The 13,125-nt window shown below is 42.3% G+C and overlaps 1 protein-coding gene across 1 annotated transcript in view; it reads right to left on the bottom strand.

Annotated features, from left to right (window-relative positions):
- Nucleotides 1–12,330, bottom strand: part of LOC119724665 (potassium voltage-gated channel subfamily KQT member 4-like) — a 38,698-nt gene extending 26,368 nt beyond the window's left edge. The window contains exon 1 of the mRNA XM_038195821.1: nt 12,207–12,330. Coding sequence (XP_038051749.1) covers nt 12,207–12,209 — 3 coding nt within the window. The 5' untranslated portion in view covers nt 12,210–12,330. The remainder of the gene's footprint in view (nt 1–12,206) is intronic.
- Nucleotides 12,331–13,125: the final 795 nt, after the last annotated feature.

Genomic DNA, 13,125 nt, shown 5'->3' with positions numbered 1-13,125 from the left:
AATGACCCAAAACGTTGCACAGTAAGGAAATCTCAGTGCTGCAGAATGTGGTTTGACTTGCATGCTATTTGCTTGTAAGTTACTTCACGTCATACTAACGGACATGCCATTTTTTCTGCCTTTATGGGAACTTGGTTAATTACTCGAGTACTGGACTACTCCAGAGTAATTTCTTTGTGAGTGCTCAAGTAGAAAAATCCACTACTCACCAAGGTCTATATTCAGCGCATTTTGAAAATATTCAAATATTCCAGTCCAAGAGGAATCGAAGACTGATTTATTCGGAAAAGTACAGCCCTACAAATGATATGCACCACACAAACTCACAAGGGAAAGACAGTGATGCCTCACAAATTACCAACAAGTTGTAATCGCTACCACGAACGGGACGTTCAGATGAATTCGGTACAATCGGTTACCGATCAAATTGCAAACTTCCCCGACAAATTTGCATCTGCTGCATGTCGGCAAATCCCGCAAACTCTGTTAAGAATTTGGTTCAAGGCATCGCACTGACTTGGAATCACCTAGCAAAGACGCCAGTTCTCATTAACACACAAATTCCCTCTTCAGTTTCATGAGCTGGCGATCGGCGCGCAGTTTCTTCAGCGAATTGAATAGATTTCAACGTTGGATCTTCTCCCCCCCCCCCCCCCCCCCGAGGAAATCGACGAATGATGTAAATGGTTACCGTGGCAACCGTATCTGGGATTATAAAGGTTGACCGCTGACTGCAATTTCATTCGGTCAATAACAGACAGCGAAAGGCAATGCACACACAGGGGTATAGTGTGGGGAGATTGTTTTTGAGTCGAGGTGTAGACTGTTTTATCAAGGATTCATCGAAGATTATCGGAACGGGGAAAGAAACATGCTATAGCTGATGAAGGAGATTTGCTTTTTTGTTTTACCTTTACGATCACTCTGTTATGCCATTCACGTACACACTGCAGGTAAATGTCAGGCACAGTGCTACAAAACAGACATTAATTGGATCTGGATTATTCAAACAGCTGTTTTGAAACGGTTGCGGGTCCCTTTGTGAATAATGTACATGTAATGCTAGCACTTCAAATGATACTACCGCTGATCAACAGGCTGAACGTCATTCCTGGATCTCTCCCAACTCTGTGGGGAGCATACTAATGTACAGTGGTTTCTGGACTATATCATGACCTACCATGTTTGTTAAATTGTGCCTATTAGTATTAGACGGGTATTTAAAGACAAAAGTTGAAGTAAGCTTGAAACTTCTTTGTGGAAAAGAAGATGTCCTCAATGTACTATAGTTGCTTAGGATGGTTTCGATCATTTCATACTTGCCTAATCTTGAAAACTAATATTTTTAGCTTGTAGCAGAAGTAAGCTTATAACATATTATAAAAAACACTTTTCATTTACAACCAAAGGAGAGAAGTTTTGATGTGCTAATACATGATTTGGACAGTACAAGTCAAGTAAGAACAGTCCACACTAATTGGAGGGGTCATAATTTTGAATCTGATCATTTTATGATAACGTCATTAATATCGACCTTTGGGGAATTTTGTTAGCTACATGTTGATACCCCGTTTGCTACCAAAGACTGTAAATCGTCCAAGATTGACAACGGTTTATGAAAAATGATGCAGTTGGACAAAATTCCCTTTTTGTTGTTGCAGTGTTTAGTATCTACATGTACACAGAGATATAGGCATCAATTTTCAGTAGGGCTATCCCGAATACTACCGATTACTCGATCATCAAATATTCGAATAGCTTTTTGCTGGTTTGAATATTCGAAAACAAAAAAACTACGCACATACACACACCACTGTGATGTATTTTTATCATAAAGTTGTGGCGCTTTATTGTCAGGTGTCACTTTTTGGTCGATGGTAACTTTTTTGTCAACGGCGGTTCATCGCTCACATCCGTTTAGCAGGTTAAAGCCCTCTACAGTTAAAAAATACTAACTGCAAAACACTCCAGTGCCCCATATCGATCGTCGTACGCAAATTACAGCTGGCGCGCTCTTCGTGTCAGTTTCGTGGCATCTGGCAGTTTCGAATATCCGAATATTTGGTAAAACACAGTTTCGAGTGATCAAATACTAAATTATTCGAATTTGACAACCCTAATTTTCAGCCGAGTGTCCAAACTTTTTTTCTCAGTGCTTAGAAAAATTTGCTAACGGCACCCTGTGAAATCAACTCTCAGCTGCCTACATAACAAAAGGAATTTAGAACGATGTCAGTCTGTAGTGAGTTCGAATCCCACCTGATGAGCAAGCTTGCAACACGTTTCTCATAATGCTCTGGCAGGACTGAGTGTATACAATGCTTGTGTGAATAAACCAGCCGAATATAACTAAAATGTCAGCCCTTTTAAACACAAAATTCCTCATTATGTATAAGCTAACACCTCCAAACCTTGGCAATGCCACTGATCTGAAGAAAGTCACGAACTCTCTGTCTGGATGATTTCCTTTTTTTTCTCGAGTAAATCACACTCATGCTGTCTCCAATGACTCATTCCCAAGTTATCAGCGCAAATGTCCGCCCGACAAATTTGTCCACATCTAACCGGTTTTCGCTCGTCTCCCGTTTCGCTAAATGTTTTTGGCCCCTGGCCTCTGCGGTATTTGCGCCGGAGCCGGCACGCGCGTTGTTCTACAAGCGTGATCGAGATACTTGGCCGTAGGTCGTGATGCAATACCAACAACGGCTGTCGGGACGCGCCAACAGCAAACCAACACCGAAATCATGATAACTTCTCGTCGCCATCCAGTGTCCCATATATCATGGACCCCCCCAAGCTTTCTTCACACAAACATCAGATGCAAAGTCGTTTTAGTCTAGGGTTACGTTTCCTTCTGCGATGATTGCCTTCAACTTGAGGGTTCACTGTTGACTCGTGTACATTACACATGATTCATCAGCTATAATTTATATACCCCAGGAATCTGACTTGAGTACAAATCTCTTGAATATATAGTCTGTATACACTGGAAGCTGTAATACTGAGGCAATTGGGTACATCTAAGTAAACACCACGTTTCATAGTGTCAGCTGCAACGCCACTGCATTTGATCTAGCCAGTCCACCTATTGTTAAGCAATCTTTGGCTTAATGCTTATGGAGAATACTCATACTCGCACTCGAATATCAAAATACTCAGACTCAAATTCACTGTACTTGTACTCGAGGGGCAAAGTACTTGGACTTGACTAATTCACAATCGAACTCCATCGTCAAAGTACCCATACTTGTACTCGATTATAAAGACTCTCTTTGGCTGAGCCCAGAACCAATCTATTCGTTGTTTCAACCAACTTATTGGTTACTTAATAACCAATGCATTGGTTGTCCTTCAACCAATCACGTTGGTTGAGTGTACAACCAACCTATCGACCAACCTAATTTGTCATTTATAACCAATATGTTGGTCGGCCTTCAACCAACCTCTTTGGTTGATCCTAAAATCAATCTAAAGATGTCTGCACTGTTAAGCAGGAGGTCGCTGGTTCGAGTCCAACCTGAGTATAAGCTCGTGAATTCTGTCCCAAGCTCTCAGACGATACTGAGCATACAGTCATTATCATCATCATCATTATTATTATTAATCATTTCTGGTAATGAAAATCAAGGATTCCTCAAAAGCGCCCTAGGCACTGCAGCTCGCAAGCCTGAAGAAACCTGTGGAGAGAAGACAACGAGAAGAAGTTACAGTTTTAGAGGTGGGAGGAAAAGCCCAGAAGAATATTCTGGGGAAACCCATGGAATCAGGCAGGGACTGAAAACCTAATCCACATATTGGCCCAGGCGGAATTCAAACCCGGGTCACAGCAGTGGAAGGCGAGGAAAGTACCACTACGCCAATGACCTCATCATCATCATCAGGCTTTATCATCCCACTGCTGGGCAAACCCCTCCCCCATATCACGCCATTTCTCTCTGTCCCCAGTATGTCTCTTCCAGGCTGTTGTCCCCGTTTCCACCACCGGCTCGTCCCTCCATCTACACCGAGGTCTCCCTCTTTTCCTTGTGCCATATAGTGACTGCCATTCTGTTGGCTCCATCTTTCATCCTCTTTTCTTGCCAGGTTTCCCGCCCATCTTCATTTACTCCTTTTTGCTGTTGCCATCACATCATGTACTTCTGCCAGGTCTCTGAACATCTTCATCCCTTAAAAATTCGTTAAAGAGCCATTTTCCCTTGAAATTACTGTTAACTAAATTTTCACGGATTTTTCAACATATTAAGCCAGATTAGGAGTCCGTGAAAACACCCTTAGGAAAGTCCTTTGTTTACCCATGGAGATAGACCCAGTGTACCGTTATGTATAACCAATGATAATCCTCAGTGGTCAGGGTCATTAAAAAAAATGTGAAAATACCCTTAATACAGGATTAGTCCTATATAAGCCCCATGTAAATGTCCGTGAAACATCTCTTAAAGATTGTTTTCATGGAGAAGTGGACTTTTAATGAAAATTTAAGGGATCAGATGTTCTTAGTGGATCCATCCATTTATTTTATGATCTCTCCTACATAACTTTAACCAGTCACATCCTTTCCATATTTCTTTGGGAAGGGTGAAGAGAAAACCCAACTTCATCTGAACTTCTTGAGTGGAAGTTCAACTGAACTGCCAGTCAAGAATGAGCTAGGTAGAATTCTTGTAAAATCAAATGGTGATGCCCCTGCCCAACCGAACATTGCTTTAATGTCAGAAGACGTCTGTGCTAGTAAGCAGGAGGTTGTGGGTTCGAATCCCACCCGAGTGTTTTTTATTTCTCACAATCATTCGAGGGCAATATTGAGTAAACAGTGTTCACAGAAATATGTCGGTGAAGGGAAAAACCTAATATAGAATGTCAGAAGGTTTGTCAAAGGATCATGACGATATCAAAATGATAATGGAACACCTTCAAAAAAGGGGGGCGACCCCCCTCCAATCAGGAAACTTAAATCAATATTTTCTTGTTTTAATGGCCAGGCAATTACGTCAACATGCACAGATTCTCGTCTGTGCAAATGTCTTTAACGATCCGCATATAACCCAGCTAAAACATGGCTGGCACGGGGAACTGGACGGCGTAATTGAGAGCAGGACGCGGATTGATAAGCGGCTGCGTCAATATTCCGCGGCCGTTGACGGAAAGCCACCGCGACCGGCTCTGTCCATCAAGAAGCTACGCTTTACGTACGGTATTCGAGAATTAGCGGCCTGCTGATCGCGGCCGCCATCATTACCGGCCGTCATCTTTTTACGGCGGTAGTCTGTAATTACCCTTTTGGTTTATTGATCTAAACTCTATGGATCGTCCTTCCTGAGATGATTGAGGGCCCGCGTTCTCGCGGCCTTGCGGACGAGTGTCCGCTGGAAAATGTTAAGGATTTCATTGTCTCACTCATTCGAGGCTTGAACATCGGGGAGAGATTCTTCAGCCGTGAGACTAATAGGACAAAATAATCTTCAAATTGTTTCATTTTATGCAGGGCTTGAATTTCAGGACAGAATGTTGGCTACACTAAAGGACGGCAACTCAAGGAAATCTGACAGATGTTCAATACCAATGATTACAAATTAACTGCTGCATAGTTTTTTCTTTTTTTCTTTGAATAAATTGAGTTATACAAGTACAGTTCTTGAATTGTAAATTCAAGTACTGATAACTTTCTGTGGGATTTTATATGCTGTGTGGTAACTCTTAAGAAATATCATCAAGTCTTAATAAAAAAACCAAGAAACTCCAAAGTGACAGGATTTTTTGGGTCATGAAAGCTACTAGACCAGCCTGGGGTTGGTCCACTCATCCAGTGGTTATTTCAAGTCGTGTTGCGAGACACGAGTATATTGCTGGATGGGATATGTTGTACTTGATCAACATTCTTGGGCTGGGAAAGCATTTGATGTGCAAGTAACAGTGATTGATCACCAGTACAGAACACAGGTCCCGGTCAAAAGTAAATCACAAGTAAATTTACAAGTCCAGTCACAAATGAACAGTAAGGAATCCCTTTGCCACAGTTCATAACCTGTGATTTGGCTGGGGGCTGGAGGACTTGTGATTGAGTTGTGATTGACTTGTGATGGAGTTGTGATGGACTTGTGATTTACAACAAGTACCTCAATACAACACTGATTTGAATAGGGACAGGATGACTTGTGACTGACTTGTGATTGACTTGTGATTGACTTGTGATTGATTTGTGATTGACTTGTGATTGACTTCTGATTGACTTGTGATGAACTTGTGGTTGACTCGTGATTGACTTGTGATGGACTTGTGATGGACTTGTGACTGACTTGTGATGGACTTGTGATGGACTTGTGTTTGTCTTGTGATTGTCTTGTGATTGACTTGTGATTGCTTTGTGATTGACTTGTGATGGACTTGTGATTGACCAGCGATTGACTTGTGATTGACTTGTGACTGACATGTGATGGACTTGTGATTGACTTGTGACTGACTTGTGATGGACTTGTGATTCACTTGTGACTGACTTGTGACTGACATGTGATGAAATTGTGTTGGAATTATGATTCTCTTGTGATTCACTTGTTATGGACTTGTAATTGCCTTGTGATGAACTTGTTATGGACTTGTGATTCACTTGTTTTGGACTTGTGATGAACTTGTGATGACTTAATCACATAACTCCCTCGTTCCGTGACAACTCTACCTCGACTAAAGACACTGGCATGTAATCAGTATCAACATTCCTCTTCCCCTCTCACTCATGGAATGTCTGGTCTACACGGTCATGAGACACATGAATGATAATCAAATCTGTGGTCTTTATTTCAACAGCACCATTCTAGTTGGCAACGATTAGGTTGAAATGTGCTTCAGATAATTTACATTCTTCATGATACATACAAGAGATATTAGAATGTTTGTGTAAAGTCTCAAGCAACACATTTTCGATCTTGGACTTCGGCACGACTACACAACTTCACTTAATGGCTCAAGGTACCCTGTAACATCCATCTTCGTGACAGACGGAATGCGAGATATCTTGGTATCGAAATTGATGACACCGCTTGTTTTTATCGCCGAAGAAAATGAAACACATCAATTCTGGAATAGCTTGTACATATTTCTGGAAGAAAACATTCACGGGGAGTGATGATATTAGTGTAAGCGAAAGATAAATTGCCTATCAGGTATCTGGAGGAATGTGCCGCTGTAAAGCTGCTGTTTCGATTTTGTAGAAAAAGAAAAAAAGTAACCAGTTTTCAATTAGAGAAAGGGCCAATTTCTTTTCCACTTCGATGTCGGCAGAAAGTAACGGGAACAAAGACTGTATTTTGAAGGTTTTTAGTCTTGGAATATACTACATTTCAGCCCCCATCATCAGGAAAAAGTACAGCATACCCAGCAATATTTGAAATTTGAAACAGGCAGGATGGTTTGGGGCAGTCCAGGGAGTAACAGGCATGGCAGTTTAGGGCAGTACAGGGATAACAGGCAGGGCGGTTTGGGACATTACAGGGAGTAACAGGCAGGGCGGTTTGGGACAGTACAGGGAGTAACAGGCAGGGTGGTTTGGGGCGGTACATGGAGTAACAGGCAGGGCGGGTAAGGGCAGTACAGGGAGTGACAGGCAGGGCGGTTTGGGGCAGTACAGGGAGTGACAGGCAGGGCGGTTTTGGGCAATACAGGGAGTAACAGGCACGGCACTTTAGGGCGGTATAGTACAGGGACAAAATCTGTCGCAACAGGGTATATAGCTCCTTTCTTAATTTTCAAGACTTCGAAAATCTCTCAACACATTAGCCAACTGCCGATTCCAAAGCCTCCCAAGGACAAAAATGGTGATGGCCCTCATTCCCCAGAATTCTGGATCAGTAGACCTCCTTCCCCCTTTCCGCTAACGACTTTTGCCACAGTCACCGGAGGGCAGCGCGACGCGACAAGCGTGGCAGCCCGGCGGGGGAATGTCTTTCGACACATCGCGCAACAACTTTCAAGAAGCAAGTCGGTACTTTTTAAAGAGGATTGCCACCTCTCATTCGAACAACACGGTCACGGTTGTCTGGGCTGTTACTTGGGGCCCCACGCTTTAATGGGGAGAAAGGTAATAGGTGTTGAATTTCCTGAGGTAGCCTCACGCCTTCGACTCCAGAGAAAACAAGAAAAAGAGCAGGTGGAGAGGCAGGGGTGGGGGTGACTGGCATAGGCACAGGTGTTTTGGCGCAAGGTGTGAATTAGTGAGATAATTGGAATGTACTCTAGACACGTCTGGGCATTCTGACTTCAGGCCTCAGTTAACTTGCTATTCAGTGTGAGTTGACTAGTCAAGTTTGTAAGGCTATTAACAGGTTTCTATCCAGGGAGTACGATACAGAGATGATTGGTATGCTGATCTCTTTGGAGCTTTGTCAATCGGTAAAGGGAAGGGTTCATTTGAAGTTCTTTTGGACTGCTTTTCTGTCACCAGAGGAATGGTGTTACTAGGTTTTGGGGATGAATACGTATGAGATAGTGACAGGAATGCTGTAAGAGATTCAGAGCAAGGGATCACTTTGAGGACTGACGAACAACCGTCCCCCCCCCCCCCCAAGTCCCAGGTCAGGGAATAGGCCTGAGGTGAAAGCTCACTGCGATAGCAGCGAAACCTTTTTGAAAGTGGCAGGCACCGTGTATAAACATCTGTATCATGGTTTTCAAACGAGGGTGTGTACTGTTCTCCCTTCAACACTGCCAATGCTGCAGATGCCACACTGAAAACTTAAGAACTGCATGCTGCAATAAAGTGCATGTTGCACAGGACACAAAATCATAATTCCTCCATCTCTACAGGAAAGATGCCAGTACCGATGTTTTAACTTCATAATAGCAAATTTATTAAACATTAAATAGAAATTATGGGTGAGGCTGTATAGACCAAGCCGGCGAACAAAATTGGAAAGACGTGTTTGAGGTGGCACCACGTTCATGCGCAAGCTGCACGCGTTCTTAAAGACAAGGCGCACATGCATTTTGGTCGAAGGAGGCTGGAGTGGGTGCGTACTGTCAGAGCACGACTCGCGCAAGCCTGGTGCCATCGCAGAAGATGGCTGTCGCTGGATTAGTCTATAGGTGGCAGAATGGGAGGGAACATTATACCTCCTCCAATCCACTTACTAATCTTTTTCTTCGCCCACCCACATTTGGGTAACTACCTCCCAAGACAAATGCCCTCTGAATCTCTTCTAGAAAGGGCAGTCAGCCACTACAGGAGTGACATGTGATTGACTTGTGAGAATCTGTTCAAGCTAGATTCAACAGCTACTGCCGTTTACCTTTTCTTACTCTTCTACACACAAACAACGAAAACATGGGGGCGGGCAGGGGTGTAAGCATTCACCCATGACATATTTGAGTGAGCACACACAGCCACTCCACATCTTAGATCAAGCATGACAGGTCGACATTGATGCTCCATGCTCCAATGAATACATTCCCACACCGTGTCTCCTTATCAGATATTCTGTAAGCCCAGCGACGGACAATTTTTTATGTCAAGTTGACTTGATTCTCCCAAGAACCAGGGGATTCGAAAGCAGCATATGGACATTGAACTTTATTGTAGGCGTGTAAGCTGGTTAACCGAATAATCTCTGTAGCTCCGATGAACTCTCTGAGGCACGTCTTCTGAAGAGCCAGCGTCTTATGAGCCTCCTGGGTAATGCCGGCAACCTTGGCCGAAACGTCGGGCATCGATCCTCTTCAGTTTACAAAATAACTCCTTAATTTGTTCCCCGCGACCAATCCCGGCCATTGATTTACTGTCGCACGCCGGCCGGGCCAGACCGCCGAGGGTTTAATGAGCCGTGTAGTCAATTGCCAATCATATTCGATTCGCGCCAACGACGGATGATACGCGTTTTACCTCGCTGAATTAGGGTTTAATATCCCCTGGTGGCCCGCTGAATTCACGGCAGGAGACGCGCGGAGGAACAGTCGGTGGTAGAGAGAACGCATCGGTTTCATTGCCAATGCAATAATGACTACAGTTGAGGGTACAGCTCTGTCCCCCGAATGTGAAATAAGCACTAAGTTGCGGTACATGAACTGAGGAAGGTAGAGCCGGCTAATGCAATGGACCTGGTACCATCAGGGAACAAACTGATATCAAAATAGGAATTCTGTCAACTGTGTGGATTTCGCACAGAGCTGCACATTGGCGATTCCAGCATAATGAAAGGAAGTGTAAAGTCCGTAAACAGAGCCCATTAACCATGACATCTAATTAATGATCCAAAACTCCTAGGCTGTAATCTCCTTGACCATTACTAGATGATGGATGTATAAGATAAAAAAAAAAAAAAACATTTTCAGGTTTATTCGCTGAGCTCTTAAAAGCTGTGTCACGGACATTTCATAATGTGGAATGTTCACAGGGCGAATGATTCCACAGAGGTACATGTATACTCATGTTTTTCATGTTATTATTTTTAGATGATAGATTTGTGGACTGCCATGACCACATGGTCTGGAGCATTGAATTTGTGGTCTGCGGGTAATTCTGCAGGTTGTGGGTTCGAGTCCAGCCTGGGGTTAGGGTGCGTGTGCCCTTGGGCAAGGCACTTTGTCACTCATTGCTTCTCCCCACCCAGGAGAAAATGGGTACCTGTGAGGGCAGAGATGGTTATTGTGAATGAATTAGCTTCCTTGCGCCTAGCAGGCACAATCGAGCTGTATACTCCCCAGGGAGCTGAGATGGCATTTGGAATGTTTCATTGGCCCAATGATCAGGGGTAATAATAATGTAAAGCGCTTTAATCTTAATAGTTAAAAGCGCTTTATAAAAACCTGTTATTATTATTATTATCCCACATGCAATCGTACCGTAATGCCACGATGCACGAGGTATTTTCTGTACTTTATAATCACACAAACTGGAAAATACTATGAAAGCGGTTTTAAACATGAAAAAGTCACTGAGTTGTTGACAACGCAATTTAGATAAAAACACCTTCCGAAAATGAGATTTGCCAGCTTAAATGCAAGTCTTAAAATACCAAATGTATGCCCCGGGCACGTGTCCACGTACAAAAAAAGCATTGTCCCTCTTTCATTAATGGCTCTTGTGGATTAAACGTAATTGTATTAGGACAGCCATTTCCATTTAGATGTGACAATGCTCACCGTCGAGCATCCGTTTGGGGCACTACGTTTGACGTATTTGCCCTACGTTTCTTCCTTTGCCGTTAATTTGATTTTAAAAAAAAACATGTCGACGAAAGAAAGGTCAGGTTCTTTTCAGCAGTGTACAAAGAAATGATTGCAGTGTTTTTTTGTGGGAGTCGTGGATAAAAACAGTTTTGTATTCACAGAGGACCATCTGAAGATGTCAGCGTTCTGACGAATAACGTATGGAGTACACATACATGCATATGACGTACATATGTACGTACGTACATTTAAACCTAAAGCAGAGTTCCTGCATCTATAGGACAATAAAACTCCTTGATTTTTCCCATGACTTTTCCATGATCAAATTATTAAAATCCAAGACCTACATGTAGTTCATCAAAATGCAGATCAAACTTCAAAAGTGTGAAACTTTTTCACGGGGCAACAACTTTGAAATTAAAATGTTGTATCAGCGAAAGTTGTCGCATTTTGTCGGGTAGAAAAGTTGTCGATGCTAAATTATGAATATACATAGTTTCAAATTTAAAGTCTGAACCTGGCTTAATACAGGGTGAGTCAAAAAAAACGAATCCCAAATGTCAGGACCATTTTTTAAGTGAAGTTCTGCATGTAGCCCTTTCAAAATCTAGGATATGAAAGCCCAATTCATAGGCTTTCTTTTAGTACAAGAATCATTCGAATCACTCATGTACTTTTGAAGTTACGGAATTTTAAACACAACAACCGTTTTCAAGTTCCGTCCATGGATCACAAGAAGGTAAGTGTTCTTTCAGCATGACGAAAACAAATCACATAGAGATGTGTGTGAATTGTTTTCGTTTGGCTGAAAGATCACACACCTTTGTTGTGATCCGTGGACAGAACTTTGAAACGGTGGTTGTGTTTAAAATTCCGTAACTTGGAAAGTACATGAGTGATTTGAATGATTCTTGTACTAAAAGAAAGCTTATGAATTGGGCTTTTATCCAAGATTTTGAAAGTGCTACATGCAGAACTTCACTAAAACAATAGTCCCGACATTTGGGTTTCGCTTTTTTTTTACTCACCCTGTACAAAGGTCAAAGTTGACTTACCATTGTAAAGACAAGATGATTGCATGTGATGTAAATAGAGGATTGGATAATTTCTCCGCTTGCAGATTTAGTACTTGTATCCACGGTTGCAAGAATACTGATGATAAGGCACGAGAAAAGCAATAGAAATCTGCAGGGGGAAAAGAGAAAAAGAATCATTTTTAAAAATTAAAACGTCATTTGCAGTTCGGTGTTATCTTAAAAGAAAATTCAAATTACTTCCAACATCTACTCCCGTATAAGTGGGGGAGTGTGGCCTAGTGGTTAGGGTTCAGGACTCACGATCAGAGGGTCAGGGGTTCAAGTCCACCTACTGAAAATATGTTGTGTCCTTAAGCAAGCCACTTCACCCTCACTTGCCTCGATCTCTCCACCCACGAGTACAAAATTAAGTCTGTCGTTTGATGACACTGAAATCAGAGATAAACACTGGCCTAACGGGCCATATAAGCACGAGACAGATTTTCCTCTTTTTTATCAGAATCAATCACTTTCAATCAAATTTGCAATTTTTAAATTTTTTTCTGACAAGTTCCCCCAAAAAGGCACCGAGTGTACGGTGCTTATAAAATTACCGTAAAGGGCAAACATCCATCATTATATGTTTTGATGCAAATATTAAGATAATTTTTCTGTTGTTTCGAGCATGTGCCCTTTCCTTCCACCACAACTCAATATTTCATTAAAATTGACTTTTCAGCGTAACTGAGCTTTTGAAGAAACAATTTAATCAAAACTTGAACAGCTAGAAAAGCCAAGGTTGAATCTATGGATTCAAGGAAAACAATTCTGTTGGCGAGTGTGGATCTTTCAAGGTTTCGTTTTTTGGTTTTTTTACATGTATCTTCTAGATTAACAGCCCTGATAATACATACTCGTGCAGAGATCAATGGAGACAACCATGAAACCCTTTAAAAAA

Source organism: Patiria miniata, unplaced genomic scaffold (assembly GCF_015706575.1).
Source record: "Patiria miniata isolate m_02_andy unplaced genomic scaffold, ASM1570657v1 HiC_scaffold_18, whole genome shotgun sequence".
Classification (NCBI taxonomy): Eukaryota; Metazoa; Echinodermata; class Asteroidea; order Valvatida; family Asterinidae; genus Patiria; species Patiria miniata.
Note: the sequence above shows the minus strand (reverse complement) of the source record. Positions and strands in the feature narration are given on the sequence as shown.